The sequence below is a fragment of the Acomys russatus genome, chromosome 16 (genome assembly GCF_903995435.1).
Source record: "Acomys russatus chromosome 16, mAcoRus1.1, whole genome shotgun sequence".
Lineage (NCBI taxonomy): Eukaryota > Metazoa > Chordata > Mammalia > Rodentia > Muridae > Acomys > Acomys russatus.
The window spans coordinates 23,189,040-23,208,734 of NC_067152.1; the positions used below are offsets into that span (position 1 = coordinate 23,189,040).

Sequence of the window (19,695 nt, forward strand, 5' to 3'; positions counted from 1 at the left end):
GGCCTTGAAGTAATGGCAGTTCTGCCTCAGCCTGCTGAGTACTCAAATTACAGGCAAGAGCCATCACACATGGCCTTCAAATAGAATCTTAGATTCTACAGCTTAATTACGTTAGTCCTACGTAGAGGCTTTGTTTCGAGCAGGGATTGATGAATTTCTAATCCTCTTGTCCCCTGCCCCTGTACTGGGACTAAAGGACTGTCCTGTGCCTGGTCCATGCAGTGCTGGGCATGAGACCCAGGGTTTCTTTCATCTGACCTCCACTGAGCCACAGCCCTCGCCTCCTCACTCATCTGGTTGTTGGCCTTTGACAATCTGGCATTTGCCTGTGTGCCTACCATACCTTAATAGTCCCTTATGATATTGAGTCCGCACTACAAAGCACTAGTCATAATGAAGAGAAACTGAGAAGAAATTGTTGCTACAAATACTTTGCAGCTAGAATTCTGAAATACACACCTAGTTCCTCCTGCTGTGTGTATGCCCTAGAATTCTTCAACCCTGCTTCGGCCTCCCAAGTGCTAGGGTTGTAAGTGTCATCCCATCTGCTTGCCTTCAGAACTTGAAATACAAGTCACTTTTAAGTTATGTGAACAAATGAGTATTTCTTAGACCACTGGTTTTCAACCTTCCTACTGCTGTGACCCACCAACTATAAAATTACTTTCATTGCTGTTTCATAACTTTAATATTGCTATGATGACAAACCTATGAATAGCAAAGTAAAGATCTGTTTTTCCAATGGCCTTAGGTGAGTCACGTGAAAACGTCTTTTGACACCCTCCACCAAAGAGGCTGCGACCCACAGGTTGAGAACTGCTGATGTAAACCAACCCAGATTGTGCACCTAGGCTATACATTAAATAAATGTGTTTCATCACTGACATACACACTCATCTGGGACATGGCTACAAATAACCACTCAGGCTAGTACTCAGCATTCAGTAACCAGTACCAGGTAAAGCCAGTCTAGTGTTCTAGAGTATTGGACTCAGTGTGATAGTAGCTTAAGATGCCAGGATGTAACTTGTAGTCACATCTGCTTTACCGCAGGAATGTTCTACAACTTACTACCTCCTTATCTACTTGTTTTAAAGGTCTTTTTACTGCTAAATGATGAAAGAAAATGAAATAAAATGATTCTGCTGAAAAGCAGAACACGATTGGCCTCTCTTCGCAGGGGCAAGCAGAGCAAGGCCCTTGTTTGCTTTGTTAGTAACGCAAGGCCCCCAAGGCCCTTGTTTGCTTTGTTAGTAACGCAAGGCCAAAGCACTGTTTAGAGTGTGCGCTAGTATTCTTTTCTTGTGTTTCCAAAACTTGGAATCAAACTCAGGGCTTTGTGTATGCTAGTTAAGTGCTCTACCATCAAGCTTCATCTGCAGCCCTGTGGGTCTTATAGAAAAGCCTGGTTTGCACTGTATTCTTTTGGTATATGGTAGTTTATAATGGTACTAATGCCACTGTGTCCCAAAATCGTTTTTGAGATAGTCCATGTGGCAGACCAGGCAGTTCTTAACTCAGAGGTCCTCCTGCCTCTGCCTGTGAGTGCTCAAGTTAAAACTGGGTACTACCATGCCCAGCATTATTGTTTTTAATTTACATAAATATACAAACACCATGTTTGAATGTGCCTACAGAGGCCAGATCCCCTGGAGTTTAGAGTTACAGGTGGTTGTGAGCTACAGGACATGGCTGTTGGGAGCCAAACTCAAGTCCTCTGGAATAGCAGTAAATGCTCTTCCCTACAGATCCCTCTCAGGGACCCCAAAATGAATTTTTTGTTTTACCAAGACAGGATTTCTCTGTTTTGGCTGTCCTGAACTTGCTCTGTAGACCAGGCTGGCCTCGAACTCAGAGATCTGCCTGCCTCTGCCTCCCAAGTGCTGGGATTAAAGGCGCAAAATGTGAATTATACTCCTATTTAAAACAGAATCATGCTGCATAACCCTAGCTATCTAAAACTTACCGTACATATAGACTATCTGGCCTCTGCCTTCCAAGGGTGGGGATAAAGGTGTGTACTACCTTACCTAGCCCTGAATAGATTTTTAATTTGAAGTTTAACCAAGCTTGCCTTGTTTTTTGTTTGCATAGTCTAAGGTCAAGCTGGCCAATTTTGAGGCCTGGCACTGGCACAGCAGTACACTGTTTCAGGGTTTTTGTTTGTTTTTCAAGACAGGATTTCTCTGTCAGAGCCTTGGCTGTCCTGGACTCGCTTTGTCGACCGGGCTGGCCTCGAACTCACAGAGACCCGCCTGCCTCTGCCTCCTAAGTGCTGGGATTAAAGGCGTGTGCCACCACTGCCTGGCTATTTTTTCAGCTATTAATTACTACTTCAGCCAACACCTGAGGATTAGAAGAGATGGCCAGCAGTTTCAAACTTGTATTTAAAACAAAAGGCACCTGACAATGGTGGCACATGCCTTTAATCCCAGCACTTAGGAGGCAGAGGCAGGTGGATCTGAGGCCAGCCTGGTCTACAGAGTTAAGTTCCAGGTCAGGACTACACAGAGAAACCCTGTCTCAAAAAAGCAAAAACAAAAGGCAGTGACTGTGTAGAGTCTAAGAATGTGACTCAGTTGGTAAAGTTTGGGCCTAAGCACTGCATAAACCAGATCAGGAGACAGGAGTATTAGAAGTCCAAGGTCATCCTTGGATACCTACAAAGCTCGAGGCTAACATAGGCTACATGGAAAAGTTTTGGGGGAGTGGTGTAGAAAAGAATGAACAAGTGTCTGCTTGCTCTTCTAGAGGACCTGAGTTCAATTCCCAGCACCCACATTGAGTATTTTTTTTTATTTTAAGATTTACTTACTTACATATATACACAGTGTTTTGCCTGCATGCACACCAGAAAAGGGCACAAGATCTCATCATAGATGGTTGTCAGCCACCATGTGGTTGCTGGGAATTGAACTCAGGACCTTTGGAAGAGCAGACAGTGCTCTTAACCACCGAGCCAGTTCTCCAGCCCCACATTGGGTATGTTTAAAACTGCCTGTAACTCCAAGACAACGTAAAAATAATAATATAGAAAAAAAAATTAGCTGGGTATGGTAGCCGCATGCCTTTAACCCCAGCACTCAGGAGGCAGAGACAGAGAGATCACTCTGAGTTCAGAGGCCAGCCTGGACTACAAAGAGTCCAGGACAGCCAGGGCTCTTGTAACAGAGAAACTCTGTCGAAAGAAAGAAGGAAAAGCTGGGCAGTGGTGGCGCACGCCCTTAATCCCAGCACTCGGGAGGCAGAGGCAGGCGGATCGCTGTGAGTTCGAGGCCAGCCTGGTCTACAAAGCGAGTCCAGGACAACCAAGGCTACACAGAGAAACTCTGTCTTGAAAAAAACTCTGTCTTTTCGTGGATAGAAACATAGCTTCTGCGTCACTGGTGAGGTCATGTGGGGCAGTTTGATACAGTGAGTCGGTTTTTTTCTCACTCTTAAGAGTAAGACACAGGAAAATCTTTTGGATGAGGTCTAGGGCCTGACTGCTGAACCAAGACAGAGGAACCTTCCACACCCACCCAGGTCCTGCTGTGGAGGTGGGTTGGTCAGAATTAAGAGCTGCCATTCTGTCTGCTGCCACAGCCTCTCCTTACCGTCTTAGGTGAGTGGGCTAACAGGAGTAGCTCTCTTTTAAAGACTGCAGAAGCAGTCTAGAGGCCATAAGACCAGCCCTTTCTAACTAGGAATTGGGGGAGTTGGGTTGAAGCAGTCAGTTTGAGGTCTCTCCCCATCAGGACAGCTATTGCTTGGCAGCACTTCACTGTTAACAGGTTCCATGGACTTTCAAACCCTGACTCCAGTCCAGTGCTCTGTGCCTCTCCAGCAGGTAAAGCTACTAGAGAAATTCACAGCACTGTAGTCAAGCTTTTAAAATGTAGCAAGGCGCCAGGCGTGGTGGCGCACACCTTTAATCCCAGCACTCGGGAGGCAGAGGCAGGCAGATCGCTGTGAGTTCGAGGCCAGCCTGGCCTACAGAGCGAGTTCCAGGACAGCCAAGGCTACACAGAGAAACCCTGTCTCAAAAAATATATAAATAAAATAAAATAAAGAATGAATGAATGACTGTAGCAAGCCCTCTGGGAAGTCTCAACTGATAAGCCAGGAAGAAGTCCACAGCACCTGCATGGGAGGTTAATGCAATGTTCTTTTAGCAGCCTCCACCCACCTTCCCATGGGAGCTCCACCTTAGCCACATGGCGGCCACTCTTCCCCCTACAGGGCCTGCTTCCTTGACTCTCATCTGAATTTAAAAGGGTGAGGGGAGAGAAACTGCACTTAGGCGGAATCATCCGTTTTATTTGATTTTATTTTGTCATGTGCTCACAGCATTTCTCTTTCTCTCCTCTCCCTGGCAGGTCACAGAGATAAATTAAAAATAAAATCTACAAAGAAAATAATTTATAAAAAGCACTCCCAGGCTCACTCTTTCTATCCCTACCCCTCCTCCCCGCACGGGGAGCAGAGTCAGTGCTCCCCCTGACTCACCCCTGCTGGTCTGGGGCTGACAGTACTTCAGAGCTGACCAGGATCGGCGGGCAGCAGTGGCAAAGTTACAAAAAATAAAAAATAAAAATAACAAGACACTGTGGTCCTAGAACCATCTGGCTATCCTGGCACTGCCTCTCACTGCCTCCCCCAGGGCTGTCCTCCAAGAGCCCAAGCTAACCAGGCTATGAAGACGCTACCTGAAGCTGAAAGCCTAGGGGAGGGCCATCTCCAGCTCCTTGCATGCACTTCTCATTTTCCCAGAAAGAAACCCAAAAAGGAAAGCAAGACAAGACCTCGGGACAGAGGAGAAAAATCCCAAGTGTTTACACAGTTACACGGAGTCTTTATGGCAAAGAGAACATTTAGCAGCTTTGAATATTGGGGCATCTCCTTTTTACTCAACACAAGCATCCTAGGCCCTATAAGTGAAACAGGGCACACGCCCTTTAAAAAATAATCAAAGCGCAAGAAATCCTAAGAGGACTAGGTCTCCTTACTGGGGTTTACAGGCTTTTGTGTCCCCTGTGACAAGCCCAGGTGTTGGTAGGCAGAGGGGCCTCAGGGAAGTCACTTCCCAGTGTTGTGCTGAGCAGTGCCTGGAGATCACTGCGGGCTTCTTCCTGCACACCATCCCCTTGCCTCTGTTTAACCCCTGCAGAGGAAGCTGTCGGCCAAGTTCCGGGTACTGTCAGAAGAGCACCCGACTCCAGAGAGCTATAGGCAGCTAGTGAGGGTGGGTACCACAAAAGGGAGGGGAGTAGGAAGAGTACAGCATTTCCATGCAGGCTCTCATGAAGACACTTGGGAGCTCAGCTCTGGGATGGCTAGGGAGGGAGATGGCTGTGGCAGGGCAGTGAGTGACATGCTTGACATTGGGGCTGCTGCTCCACAGGCCTCAGTATCACTTTCTATACCCTCTGCCCTCCTCTGGCCTGAAACCCAGTCAGTGTTAGGTCCCCTTTACAGCTTCCCATGTCAGTCACTACACATCATAGGTGCCATCCAAGAGCTGCTTCCCCTTCAGGGATGCCAGAGTTGAGGAGACGGTTAGAAAGCCCTTCCATGGCCCCACCATGGCTCTGTGTTTCCCTACTAGTAGCTTTACCTAGGCCCACCGCAGGCATTGCCCTCACTGCCTAGACTGCTGGCCAGAACCCTTAACAGCCTCTCATTTTCCTGACTGCTTTGATGTTAGGGGGTTTCCTTCCTTCTTGCCTTCCAGGATTAGACTTTCCACTACTTTCCTCTCCAAAATCCTCCTTTTCCCTTTGTCAGCCTTCACTCCACATAGCCCCTCTACCTCCAGCATGCCAACACCACCCTTCCCTCAGGAGAGAGGGAGTAGGCTAGGGGACCCCAATCACCCAAAACAGTCTGGTCATTTCCACCCACTCCCAGTGGGGCAGCTGAGCCAGACAGCGCCTGCGCCCGCCTCCTCGGTGCACTGACCCGCAGTCATCCCATCTGAGAAGATATATTGGATAAGAAGGCATTAAGTCCCCGATGTTAGGTCCAGGCCCAGCCCTTCTCCAGTTTCGGTCTCAGTGAACGTCCACGCCCCGCCTCCCACGCTCACTTCCTGCGGTCCTTCGGTTTTCTCTCTTGCCGCCGGGCCTGCTGGTCAGCCATGGTGCGAGGAATGAGGAGGACACTGCCGTCCCCAGCATACTGCAGCGCATACTGACTGGGTGAGTAGGGCCTCCCGTTCTCGTCCCGCAGCCGCCCAAACACCTCCTGGTATAAGCTCTGGACCTTCTGCTTCATCTGTCGCAGTGACCGCAGGAATTCTACCTTTTCTCGGAGCAATCGGGCTTTGTCTCGCTGCAAGTCCTCCACATCGCGTTCTAGGTTCAGGATGGTGTCTAGCTTGCGCTTGCGGCAGTTCTGTGCGGCCATCTTGTTCTTGCCCCGGCGCCGGATGTCCCGGATGAGGCTCAGTTGGGCCTCACTCAGCTGGTACTTGGACAGCAGCTCGTTGAACTCCTCTACAGGCAGGTTGATGATCTTGTCGTTGGTGAATGGGATCTTCATGGCTCGGGCTCTGTGCTCATCTCGGCTCATCTGTTTGTCCAGGAAGTCGGCCTGCTTTTCCTTGCTACCTTTCTTGAGAGTGCTGGGTGGTGGTAGATCAGCAGAGTCAAGGGCACTGGGTGCCATATTGTACGTATGATTGTGGCCCACATGCTCTAAGTAGGGAAGGCAAGAGAGCTGAGAAGGATCCTGATAGCTCATGCGGCAGAACTTGGAGTACTCTGGCTGGTAGCCCACTGCTCCCTCAGCCTCCTCTAGGTCTAGGGTCTCAGAATCAGAGCTGTAACCAACAGCACCTTCCTCAGAAAAGGAAGAAGAGGCAGAGGAGGAAGCAGAAGAGGAAGAAGAGGAGGAAGAGGAAGAAGAGCTGCCTTCAGAGCTGCTCAGGGAGGAAGGGCTATGGCTGGAGTCCAAGGAGAGGCCCGAGTCCGAGTCAAACTCTTCCTCCAGCTGGGAGGCCTGCACCGGGTTGAAGCCCTCCTCGATGGCCAAGTCCATCAGGCTGATTTCATCCAGCATAGCTTCATCTAACAGGCCCCCCAGGGGGTCGGGCAGCTCAGGGCCTGATGTATCATTGGCTGTGCCATTGAGCTGGGATGGAAAGAAAAGCCCTGCTAGGTTGGTAGAGCCAAAGCTGGAGTTGAGACTGGTGGAGTTGCTGGGGACAAGTGGAAGCAGTGTGGAGCTGCTGGCCACAGGTAGGCTCTCCACCTCAGGGCTGAAGAGGGAGAAGTCCTGGCTGCAGCCCCCCAGGGATGCCTGATGCAGGCTGACATTTTGGTTGATAGGAGTGTTGGGTGCAAGGCTGTAGTTGGTGCTAAGAGGGTCTCCAGGAGGGGCATTGTACAGAATCTCACTTGCTGATGTATTCACTTCCATAGCCTAGAAGGGAAAAATTGTACCAGCATTCAAAAAGAGCAGACTAAAACCCTATAGGCCCCCAAATAAGAACAGCGGCCTGGGCAAGAGAGCAAAAAACTGAACAGCAAAGGCCCCAGCTTGGATCAGTAGTCTTGGCACAGGAGTTCCTAACTATGGGCCTCGCCCTAATGCAGAACTGACCAGCTTATGTCTATGTGTGACTAAATTCCCACGTCTGTCTTGGAGTAAAATGGAGCACACACACTGAACATATCCAAACATAGGTCAGAATACCTGCTACAAAGCTTGCTGTGTGATCCCAAGAGCATCAACAATTTAACAACTAAGGGCTAAAGGTAGCTCAGTGGTAGAGCATGTGCCTAGCAGGTACCCTGGACTCCATCCACAGCTATGCAAAAAAATAAATAAAACAGCAAAATGTTACTAGACGGGGGCAGGCCAAAGGGAGATGTCAATGGCTATAAAGCACTATGTGAGAGCGCGTCAGCCAGCTGAAAAGAAGGTGCAACTCCATGAAAGGCCATGCTCTGGAAGTTCCATACTAAGTTATAATTCAATCCGACCCAGCCCCCAAGGGATACCTGGAGTCAATCCCTCAAGTGTCCCTACATTCCTACTGACTAGCTGAGGAAAATTTACCCTACCCCTGAGGGCCACGTGCTGGGACACCCTTCACGGAGCCTGGCAGGCTGTGCTTTTCTGACACTCCTACCTGCATTTCCATGATGGACATGAGATCTTGCCACTGCTGTTCCAAATCGAATGGTGACTCTGTCCCCGTCAAAAGCGGAGAAAGAAGGCTGTTCTGAAGGGCAGGGGGCTCACTCTCACTAGGCACTGCTTCTGTGATGCTGGAAACGTCTGCTGGGAACTAAGGCACAGCACAGGTTTGAATGAGGAGACCAGCATTTGCTTTCTTCCAGTGACTACCATCTGGCTTCCTGTCTTTTCCTGAGTTCACCCTCAGCAGTCAGGCTAAGGCTAGAACCAAAAACTGGCCCTGCAGCTAAGGGGTGTGTGTTGTGCAGGTTGTGTTATTTACTCAGTGGCTCTCCCCCTGCTCACCTCAGCATTCTCTCCAGGAAGGCAGGTGACCTCCAGCAGCCTAAGATACTTTTGCAATGACAGAGCTGTCTGGTCCTCCCCACCAGGCACCTGTGGCAATAACAAGCGTCCCCTGACTGGCCTGGGCCCTGGCTATCTAGGACGGACACCTCTTCCCGGAACTGATGTAGGGCTGCAGTGTCCCCGCCACTATGTCTTTTTCTTTTCCTTTCTTTTTTTGTTTTTGTTTGGTTTGGCTTGCTTTTTGTTTTTCAAGACAGGGTCTCTCTGTGTAGCCCTGGCTGTCCTAAACTCGCTTTGTAGATCAGGCTGGCCTCAAACTCACAGTCCCAACACTCTGAATGGCTGACAACAGAAGGGACGTAGCAGTGTTCTAAGGAGCTAGACACTTTGCCTGCCTGCAGGGTCTACTGCCAAGACCTAGCGCTTCTGAGTCCCTTGCCTACAGTGCTTTACAGACCCTAAGCCAAAACAGTTAGGTCCACCGCAAAGGCACAACTCTGGTCCACAGCAAGTTCTCTGGAAGTGCTCCAGCCTGGTGAGGGGAGCAGAGACAGCGTCAGAGGCAGCAGTACCTGTGCAGGGAACCTCTCCCCAGTCTCTCCGTCTACGAGTAGGTCTCGGGCCAGAGCTTCCGCGCCCTCGCCTGCCCACGTGTCCTCTCCTTCTCCTCCATCTTGCAGTTCCTTATCCACATCCTGCTCCTTCTGGCGATGACTGCAGTCAAAAACCTCGCGCCCAGCCCCCAGATCAATATCCTGTCGCCAAAGGATGTCAATCAGATCTATATCCTGAAAGACAGATCAAGATGACTTTAGCTTTCAAGTAGCCCCTACCCCAGGGGGAGAGCTCCCTGTCCTGTCCCTCAGAGCTCCCACCTACTGACACTCGTTAGTCCTGGGTAGGGTCACACCCAGGCCTGTCTGTTCGCCTTTCTCCCCTGCATTCTCTGCACCGGCAAGGCATCATTCATTCATTCCCAGGCAACCTTCCACCAAAAAGAGCCATTATTAAACCACACAGGTCTTCAGGGTTAGAATGTGGGTCAGAGTCACACCCAGGCTAAAGGGCAAGGCTGCATCACCTGACAAGGAAGAGGAGGAAGCAAGAGACCCCTCTCATTTTAGGAGCAGGAGACCCCAAAACCAGACTGTCTGACCATGGCAAGCAAGGGCAAATTGCCCTGTGGAATTGCTTAGCAGTGACCAGGCTTGCATCAGCCTGTGGTGCCACTGCATTTGCATAAAGGGGTGGGGTGGCCTGGAGAGGAAAATCCCTGCATTTCCAACCACCTGATGCAACCAATGACAATGACAGGCTGTCTCCAGCCCTTCCTACAGCCATTCCCCGTCACTGGCTGGCAGCTGGCGTAAGCTTGAGCATCCACAACTATTTAAGGCCCAACCTCACCTTAAGATTCCTGACAGAATTCAACTGACCCTAGCAAGCTGCCTCAATCCCAAAGGAACCTCAGACAGTCAGATGATCCCCACTACATACCCCACCCTGCTTAGGCCAATCGCACTGTATCCCCTTAGACCAATGCTACCTCCATCCCTCCTTCCCATACCACACCCCAGGACTCACCAGCTCCCCATCAGCCAACCCACTCAAGGACATAACTCTCATCATTGCTGAGCTCTGACTCCAACCTTGGACATTAATACGCCTCCTTTCACTTTGTTCTGTGGCTCCTAGACAGTTCCTGCACCAACTGCCACCCCCACTGACATCTGCACAGAACCCCAATGGAGCCATTTGGACTTTACCCCTCCCTTTTAGAGTCTTCTCAACAAGCCTAAAGGGACCCTTAAGTGTTGCCTTCCGTCCAGAGATTTAAAAGCACACACTTTGCCCTGAGAAGTATCTTTAGACCAAACCCACCACTCGACCTACCCACAGGCAGGAACTGTACTCTTTCCTACCACCACCTACCCCAACTACCCCAAGACCTCCCATATGCACCTCTCCCTTGAGTCTCCCACCATACACCAACCTGAACAGAAGCCCTGGACCCAGGAGCAGAGGGGGGCTGGGCCACCCGGTGACCGGCCAGCCAAGAGTTAAGGGGCCTGTCTTTGGCATGGGCCCCACCACTGTGAGAGCTGCGGTCCAGGCGGGTCATGGTCTGCGAGAGGAGCCCCAGGGCAGCCGGTGCCGGGAAGCCGGACAGGGGGCTGCAAGGAGCTCGTGGCTTGCAGGAAGCACACCAGGCTGGAAGGGTGGCCCCTTGGTAGCTCCGAGGGGCCCGAGGAAGGTGCCCCGCCCGTGCTGCTGCCTGGGCGGCCCAGCCCAGCCCCCTTCCTCCATCCTGGAGCAGCCCCCTCCCACCTCACAACCCCAGTTCCACTCAAGCGCCCAGCAGCCCCCACCCTGAGCTCACCGCAGAGGCTGCAGTGAGTCGGGACTCCCACCCCATGCTCTGTGCTCACGCTGCAGAGGAAAGCGAGCTCCCTCCTGGGCCTATCCTCCCGCTCCTCCCTCTCCCCCTCCCCACGCCCCCCAAACTTGTTACCTAGGCTGCCGCAAGGAGCCAATCCCCTCCCCCTCCCACCCCGCAGGTCACTGCTGAGGCTGCAGAGAGCCAATCCCCTCCCCCAGGTCAGCAGCTGGGGCTGCGGAAAGAGCCAATCCCCTCCCACTGTCGTTACCTAGGCTGCGCCGGGAGCCAATCTCCTCCCCCAAGTCTCCGCTGGAGATGCGGAAGGAGCCAATCCCCTCCCACCGCCTGTTACCTAGCTGCAGAAGGGAGCCAATCTCTGCACCAGGGCAGCTGGAGAAGCTGCCGCAAGGAACCGGCCCATCCCTGGGCCGCCTCCGTCTCCTTGAGGAGATGCACCCAGGGGCGGGCAGCCCCACCCAGCCCAGTCAATCAGCTGGGGTGGTGCAATGAGGGAGTTGGGGGGTGGGGGGGTGCCACTTTCCTCCCTCCTGTCGCATCTTGCTCTTCCAGCCCACTCCTGTGACTGGGCAGACACTCCTCCAGAAGCTTTACTGAGAAACTAAAGTCTTTGCTGGGAAGTGGAAGGAGTTTCCCCATTCCTTAAGAAGGCTGTGTGCCCAGTCCTCAGGGTTAGGAGGGCTGGGCAGGAACACAGGGCACAGCAAGAAAAAAAAAAAAAAAAAGGCCCAGGAGCTTTGTCTCCTTAAAACGGGCCAGACTGAAGGAAAGTCAGTGCAGATCATGCCTAGCCCCTAGCAAAGAAAGGTGGGAGACACAATTCTGAAGTCCAGCACCAAGCAAGGCAGGTGCTGAGGACCATCCTGGCCCCAAATATGCCAGTTAGTTCCTTTCATTTTAGCTTTTTCAAAGAACTTTGTGGTCGGGGTGGGGGGTCGGAAGGAGGGAAAAAAAGCACTTGTGCCCCACCCTGACTAGTATCTCTCCCAGGGGTGGGGGTGGGAGGTAAAGCCCGGCAGAATTAGAATTTAAAATCACACTTCTGCCTTCCTGGATTGCTTTTTTTTTGGGGGGGGGGGGGAGGAATACAGCTTTCTCCTCACTACTACTCCCCCAGGGCCTAAGGTCAGGCCAGAGAGACAGTATGTTCTCCCTTGGTTGCAGCCTGCTCCTAACCCGGGAAGAGCTGTAAACAGGCCACCCCTTGCTCTGGGCAGGGTGCCAGCCTGGAGGGGAATCCTATCCCTGACAAGGGCCTAAGCTATGGCTGTCCATCGAACAGGCCTGGCAGCAGGGAGCACCACCACCCTAGGGATAATACCAGCTCCAGCAGTGCCTGTCACATGCTCTGGACCTGGGTATTTTTATCCCTGGGTTGCTGAGGAAGTGTTGTTCTAGGCACATCAAAGACGTCCTCACTCCTCCCCAGCCTGGGTCCCTCTGTATGACCCACCTACCTTCCCAAAGGGAGTGGTACAGGGAAAAACACAGCCTTCCTTACGGCCAAGAAAAGGAAAGCAGACACCAAGTTCCATCCCGCTCCCGCTACACCCAAAACATCCTCTAGTCTCGAAAGCCTCCCTGAAGGAACAGTATCAATACTAAAACCCCGTGGTTCTCAGGAGAAGACCTGCTCCAGGTAACTTGGGGCAGGAACAAGGCTCTTCAAGTCACAGGACTTCAGAAGCCCTTCCCCACCCCCATACCCCCGTTTTTTCAAGACAGGGTTTCTGTGTAGCCTTGGCTGTCTGGACTTGCTTTGTAGACCAGGCTGGCCTCGAACTCACCGCTTGCCTCTAGTGCTGGGATTCCAGGTGTGCCACCATGCCCAGCTCAGAAGCCCATTTAAAAGACAGAGTAAGGAGAAGCAGAAAAACGAGGTTCCAAGTGACATTGCAAGAATTTAAGAGAAACCCAAACAGTGGAACATGCCTGTAATCCAAGCATTTAGGAGAGGCAGAGATAGGGCAGAACTGTCACAAGTTCAAGGCTACCCTGGTCTATATAGCAAGATCCAGACCAGCCAGATGATTTAAAAAATGTGAAAAAAAAAAAATTTTTTTTTTTTTTTTTGAGACAGGGTTTCTCTGTGTAGCCTTGGCTGTCCTGGACTCACTTTGTAGACCAGGCTGGCCTCGAACTCAGTGATCCACCTGCCTCTGCCTCCCCAGTGCTGGGGTTAAAGGCGTGCACCACCACGTCCGGCACCAAAAATGTAAAAATTTTAAAGAAGGATATGACAAAAAGCCCCAATAGGTAAAAAATGCTGTGACCCCCATGATCAGACAATCCCAGCCTCCCCCCTCCTCTCTCTCTCTCTCACTTTTTTTTTTTTTCCTCGAGACAGGGTTTCTCTGTGTAGCCTTGGCTATCCTGGACTCACTTTGTAGACCAGGGTGGCTTCAAACTCACAGAGATCCGCCTGAATCCCAGCCTGTTTTACACAAATGCCATAAGAGCTAGCTGATCTGAGTGGTTTTCCAATCTCAACTATTAACAATTCGGGGTGAGATAAACTTGTAGTTTGAGAGTGCCCTGCGCTGTTTAAAATAGTCAGCAGCATTCCTGGCCTTGCCTATCAGGTGCCAGTGGCATCTCTTCCCACAGTTGGGACAAAAGTCACCCCTAGATGAGGACCATGACAATATGAATATGACAAGCCATATTCTCTGCCAGTCACTAATATTCAAGACAAGTGAGGTAATGAATAGGCTTACTGCAGGAGACAAACTGTGGTCTGAGTTGGTGCGCAGAAGGAGTCAAGCTCTGCAACCAGCTGTATCTTTCACACTAATCATCCACAGAGCTGCGGGTCTTTTGGGCTAGTGGCAAACCAAAGCTGTTTCGCTACCTAGGTCAAACAGGGGCAGCAGTAGCCATTCACATCATTAAAGGAAAGGAACTACATCCTTTTCTACCCAGAAGTTTACCAGCCCTGTGCCAGGAACTAAAGATCACCTCACACAGCTCAGAACAAGCTGACCTGAGCACAGTACAGCTCTCTTCCAGCTTCCAGTCTTTTCTGCTAGCAAAGGATGGGAGCCTTGGCCTCTGCTAGCCAAGAATAACTATCCAAGTCCAACCCTTGGCTCAGGCCCAGGAGAGTTACAGAGTTTACAACAACAAGCCTGCCGCAATGGAGAACTTTAGGGTACAGTATTTGTGTTTTAGTTTGGGGGGGGGGGGGAGTACAAGGCAAGAGGCCACACAGAATGTGTCTTAGCAACAATACACAATCAAAGCCCCATCATAGCATGGCCCTCCCCCCCCCCCCCCCCCCCCCCCCGCCCAACCCACCTAAAGCCTCCAGCAGTCAATATTGATTTTGTTTTGGTTTGGTTTGTTTGGTTTGGCTGTCCTGGACTTACTTTGTAGACCAGGATGGTCTCAAACTCAACAGAGATCCACCTGCATCTGGCTCCCAAGTGCTGGGTCTAAAGGCATGCACCACCAAGCCTGGTTCTCTGGCAGTCATATTGAAATCCAAACAGTAGAAACCCTGCTTTGTTCTAGGAACCACCCTGACCTGACAGAACTCTCAAAGGTAGGCCAATGGTTCAAAACATGGAGGTGCTTCCAGATCCCAACCCTGAAGTCAGATAACTCCTACACAAGCAGTGCCAGAGGTCCAAACCCTGACCCCAGCCTATTTGGTTCTTCAAAGGACTCAGTGCAGAGTCAACAACAGTCCTTCAGATCCAGCCCATTCCTTCCCAACGCCCAGACCCGCCCACAGCCACAGGGCCACTAACCTCTTTGGTTAAGTCTCCACTGACAGGAGGGGCTACAGCCCCTAAGTCCTCCAAATCTTCACTGAATCCCTGTTCCGGGTCACTTTCTCTCACCCCGTTGTCTGGGCCTGTCACATCCTGGAGGCCGCTGGAACTCTCGAGGGCGAGGCCTGAGTTGGGCTGGCTGCCAGAGACAGACCCCTCCGGGTCCCGGTGAACCAGCCAAGCATTTACCTCAGTGGTAGGCACCTGGAACCTATCCAGCGCCCTCACCTGACTAAGGAGCCGTCGGGCAGTGAAGTAATTGTCCAGGTCTATGCTCTTGGGGTGGATACCATAGCCATCCAAAGTGTTCCTCAGGTTGTGGAACTGGGTCTGAGTATAGGCAGAGCTGGGCCCCAGGATGATCTCCCGGAGTGGGGGGAGCTGTGAGGTCAGGTAAGTATCCACGTCCACCCGAACCCCAATCAGACTCAGCAGAATGGTGAACTGGAGAAGTCCTTCCGTTAAGTATTTCTTCAGAGAAAGCATTGCTGAAGGACCAGAATGTTTATGCTTTTTTGTTTTTAAATCTTCCACAAGATAAATCAAAGCCACTGCTCTGCCACTTCAGCCAGCAGGTTACCCTCCTCAGTACCCCACCCTGGCCCAACACAGGGGCTGAGCTCCCTGATGGCCCCAGAGGAAAGCACACCCTGTGGAGCGAAAGCCACGGTCCAGACCACATTCACTTTTCCCTCTCAGAGTTCAGCTGTTACCAACCCAGTGCAGGCACCGGGGGCCCTCTCCACTTACTGTCTCCACAGAGCACATACAGTCACTTCCTCACTCACATCAGCCGTCCTCTGCGTAGATCCTGCTGCAGGCTGTTCACAGGAGCAGCCGCTGGACTTCTTTCTTCCCTTCTCTCTTTTTTTTTTCCCCCTTCTCCTTCCTAAGGTTTATTTTCTTTGGCTGAAGCTACAGGTCTTTGTCTTGGGTCAGAGTGTCCCGCCTCCTCTGCACTTACCAGGGGGGTTTCCAGAGAAACCTGAAATGGAAGTCACAAGAGCAACAAGATAAGATTCCATCCGCTTTACATCATGATCAGGGGAGGGAACTTCAGGGAGAGAGTGGGAAACACATTAAAAAGCAACTTTTACAAGGAAAAACAAACCTGTTGTACCAACCACACAAGGAAGGGAAGGAGCACGCTTGTTACTAAACATTACATTTGTTCTGCTTCCAAAAAGTCACTTCCTTTGAAGCAAACACTGGGCAAGGCATTCAAAATATCTTATACTTTGCCGAGTTTACCAACACTCTTAATAGAACACATTACCCAGTTTCTAATTTTAGCACAAGAAGCCCGTTTCCTATCTTTAAAAAGAGTCGGCTTCCCATGTCATTGTCCCGTCCCTCCCAACTCTTAAAGAGCAGGGAGCATTCGTTACTGGGAGAAAGTGTGAAATACGCATACGTGGGACCAGTCAGGCCTCCATTTCACGTGCCTTTTTGTTTTTCCAACTTTGAAATCTAATTTCCCTTTCCTATCATTCTAGCATTAGAAAGTAAATAAAATAAAAGACCAGCCCAATAGCACAGGCCACACAAAAAGCTGAACCGTGAAGATGAGTTTAAGACCACCCTGGCCAAATTAGTGAGGCCGTTTCAACGGTAAAAGTCAAAACAAATCTTAAGGGCAAGGCTACATACAGGCCAGGGGCGCCTGGTTAGAGGCCCTAGGTTCAATGCCCAGTATGGCAAAAATAAAAGAAGGGGGGGGGGGTTAGGTACAGAAGGCAGTGGAGGATGGTGGGCCCCTCCCCCAGGCGGAATTTGAATTCGCAGGTTTTATCTTTATTCACATGACCTTCTGAGCCAAAGCAGAAGGATATGGCCAAGTTCTCGATCTAAGTTGCCAAGTAGGGAGAAGGTAAATTTGCCTTTTCCGTTTCTGGTTTCTACCTCTGAGCTTGCATTAATCTCATAAATTAACTCCTGTGTTGGGACCCACTATCAAGGTGAAGTGGGATCTTCACGTAGGAAGGAGGCGCGCGCGCGCACACACACACACACACACACACACACACACACACACGAATACCCTCATTCGGTTGAGTAAACATTCCTGCTTTTAGAAACCCGCCCGCCCTCACACAATTTCTTACTAAAACTTCCCAAGAGCCAATTAAGTTTGAGCGAGCGGACAAAGTTCTTCAACGCCAAGAAGGCGAGAAAGAGACCTGGCCCGAGTCCGGTCCCACCCTGCTCCATACCCGAGTCTGGCTGGGACCAAGCTGCCATGCCCACTCTCGGCGCCTCGGCTCCAAGCTTTCTGGGACAGCAAGCGACAAGTGCTGCTTTGCTGGCCTTGACCCACCCTTAAAAGCGAGCCCTCACCCCGCCCTCCGTTCCCGAGGCCCCACCCCACTCTCGAGCCCAGCCTCACCACGCCCTCCCATGCCCTCGGCCCTTCTCAGGCCAGCCCACCCGGGACCATCCATCCTTTTCGTCCCCTCATCTCTTTCCTGCCATGTCCAGGGCACGGGCCCGACCAAGACCCCGCTTGGCCTCCCGGGTCCCGCCTCTCGCCCCTCAACCACATCTCGCCGCCCCTCATCCCACAAGCTTCGGCCCTGTCGCGCAGCGGCCCTGTCGTCAGGAAGGGGAGTATGTCGGGTACCCGCTGCTGAGGTCGCAGTCCGCCGCTGCCGCCACAGCAGGCCCTCAGCTCGAATCTCGGCCTCGCCGCCACCGCCGCCGCCGCCGCCGCCGCCGCCACCTCCGGCCGGCCTGGAGCGCCCAGCCTCGGCTTCCCTCCCCGCCCCCTCCTTCCACTGCACTCGGAAGCCCGCCCGCCACAGCCACCCGAGAAACAGTTGCTCCAATCAGCTAGCCGAGAGTACCGCCGTCACCGGATGTCGCTTTGATTGACGTCCGGCAGAACCCAATAGCCGTGTGCGTCTCCGCCTCCTGCGGCGCCGTCTTCCCGAGACTGACATGAGAGCAGTCCAATGGGTGTACAGGCCCGCCCCGCGGTAGGGACCCACCAATGAGTGGGGCGAAGGCCCTAGTGTCCGGCCTTCTGAACCCCCTCCGCCGCCGGCCGAAGGCGGGAGGTGCTGTAACTTAGATCCTTCTGGATTTTTGTGTGCCTAGAAATGAGGTCTTTTAAGGTAGAGAAAAGAGAGTTGCCGCAGGAGCCCGGAATTCCGTCCTTGAGGGTTCCCAAGGTGACTTGCAAAAGTCCAGTGAGACCTGAGGGGGCCCGGGGCGGGGCACGGAGCATGGAGCATGTGGCTCTCGCGGTGGCGACGTTCGCGTCGCCATCTTGGGTGCTGGCAACGGAAACCGGTACCCCCGTCTCTTGCCTTAGGGCCTGATGTAATGACCTGGGTCGGGCAGGAAGGGTGGCATCTTGTAGCCCAGGCAACAGTCAAATCGCGGAAACTTCTAGCAGACAAATTGTCGTGGCCGAAGTGGATTGCTGGTAGAGTGAGGCGGGGGGACGGGACGGGGACATAGTAACCATTTTTGCCAGCCAAGGAACAGCGCGCAGAGCCCCTCCCCCAGCTTTTTTTTTTTTTTTTTTTTTTTTTTTTTTTGCTTTTCAGGAACGTTCTTTCGTTGCCGGAGTTCTCCAGTCTCATCCACCGATACTACCAAACCATTTTTGTGACACTCAGATATTAGATATCAGCGTCGTTCGTTAGATTTCCAAATTCCAAAGCCTCTTAACGAGATCCTGTTCAGTAGCCGTGGGGTAGGGGCCTGACACTCCCTCCTGAGTAATTCTAGTGCAGCTGGTCCGAAGACCACATTTAGAAAACCATTGTACTGGAATTTGTACTGTGTTGCTCCCAGCTGTGGGACAAAGGTGAGGTGCCATCTGAGTTCTTGTCTCCTTTTAAGAGGCCATAATCTAGTTGACAGTTTATTATTAATTGTACTTGCGCAAGTAAGGACAAGGCCAAACGATAGCACAACAGATAAATTCATGCTTTGCGTTAAGAGTTACTTCACAGAATGTAAAATACTTTCACAAATATAAATATGGACTAGCATCTTTTCAACGAGTGCCTGCGAGATTGCTAAGCTCCTACACACGTTTTTAAATTAAAACATTATATTCTGAGCTAGTTTACACTTTCAAAGACTGTTTTACTTAATCACCATTTTAGTGTGTCCCAATAAATAACCGAAGTATAACTACCCTGAAGACTGGACATTTGTGTATTAATTGTTGGGTCTTCAAAACAACACCAGGCGTAGGTGGCCCATGCCTTTAATCCCAGCACCGTTTGGAGGCAGAAGCAGGCGCATCTCTGCAATTTCTAGGGTGGTCTGATATACATAGTTCCAGGGCTACATAGAGACTTTGTCTCAAAAACGAAACAAATAAACTAAAAGGTGCATGGAACTGAGATGTTAAATTAAAAAAAAAAAAAAAAAAAAGAGTACCCGGATACTCCATGAGAGAGTACTTAGCTAGCTAGCAAGCAAGAGGAGCTGGGCTCAATCTGCTGCGTTAACAAAAGTTAGTAACAATTGAAAAGAAAGTCAAGGGCTGGCGGGGGGGGGGGGGGGGGGGGGGCGTGCCGCAAGCCTTTATCCCAGCACTTGGGAGGCAGAGACAAGTGGATTGCTGTGAGTTCGAGGCCAGCCTGGTCTACAAAGCGAGTCCAGGACAGCCAAGGCTACACAGAGAAACCCTGTCTCGGGGAGAGGGGAAAAAAAGAAGAAGAAGAAAGTCAATCCAGTAGACCCTGTAATTTGAAGCTCCTGGTATAATGAAAGCATTTTCCATTCTGACTTGTTTTCTGAGAGTTTCTCACTCTTAGCTGTCCTGGAACCTAAGCCACGCCTCCTACTTCAGCCACCCAGGTGGTATTTGTCTTACAGCTGCGTATCACCACGGTCAGCTAGAGTGTGTTCTCTCCCCCCCCCCCCCCCCCCACCCCCGACAGGGTCTTTCTGTGTGGCCTTGGCTGCCTTGGACTCGCTTTGTAGACCAGGCTGGCCTCGAACTCAGAGTGATCTGCCTGCCCCTGCCTCCCTAAATGCTGAGGTTAAAGGCGTGCGCCACCACCACTGTGCCTAGAGTGCGTTCTT

General features: G+C 51.4%; 1 protein-coding gene across 3 annotated transcripts; it reads right to left on the minus strand.

The window, feature by feature from the left end:
• Nucleotides 1-4,792: 4,792 nt before the first annotated feature.
• Nucleotides 4,793-15,490, minus strand: Nfe2l1 (NFE2 like bZIP transcription factor 1). Of its 3 annotated transcripts, XM_051158402.1 has the most exons (5): nucleotides 14,623-15,490; nucleotides 9,045-9,260; nucleotides 8,470-8,559; nucleotides 8,117-8,275; nucleotides 4,793-7,404 (listed from the first exon to the last, which is right to left on the minus strand). In XM_051158402.1, the coding sequence occupies exons 1-5, from the start codon at nucleotides 15,130-15,132 to the stop codon at nucleotides 6,064-6,066; spliced, it is 2,316 nt and encodes a 771-aa protein (XP_051014359.1). In that variant the 5' UTR covers nucleotides 15,133-15,490; the 3' UTR covers nucleotides 4,793-6,063. The 3 variants fall into 3 exon arrangements, with proteins under 3 accessions (XP_051014359.1, XP_051014357.1, XP_051014358.1); XM_051158400.1 differs by lacking the exon at nucleotides 8,470-8,559 and having other exon boundaries at nucleotides 14,623-15,489; XM_051158401.1 differs by lacking the exons at nucleotides 8,470-8,559; nucleotides 14,623-15,490 and adding an exon at nucleotides 10,466-10,731.
• Between the last annotated feature and the right edge of the window lie 4,205 nt (nucleotides 15,491-19,695).

Excerpts from the sequence above, each read along its gene's own strand:
- Nfe2l1 (XM_051158402.1), bottom strand. The coding sequence starts at position 15,132 with ATGCTTTCTCTGAAGAAATACTTAACGGAAGGACTTCTCCAGTTCACC. Across the intron at positions 8,560-9,044 it reads GGGAGAGGTTCCCTGCACAG|GTGCCTGGTGGGGAGGACCA; the intron begins GTACTGCTGCCT and ends TTATTGCCACAG. Across the intron at positions 8,276-8,469 it reads TTCCTGGAGAGAATGCTGAG|TTCCCAGCAGACGTTTCCAG; the intron begins GTGAGCAGGGGG and ends GCTGTGCCTTAG.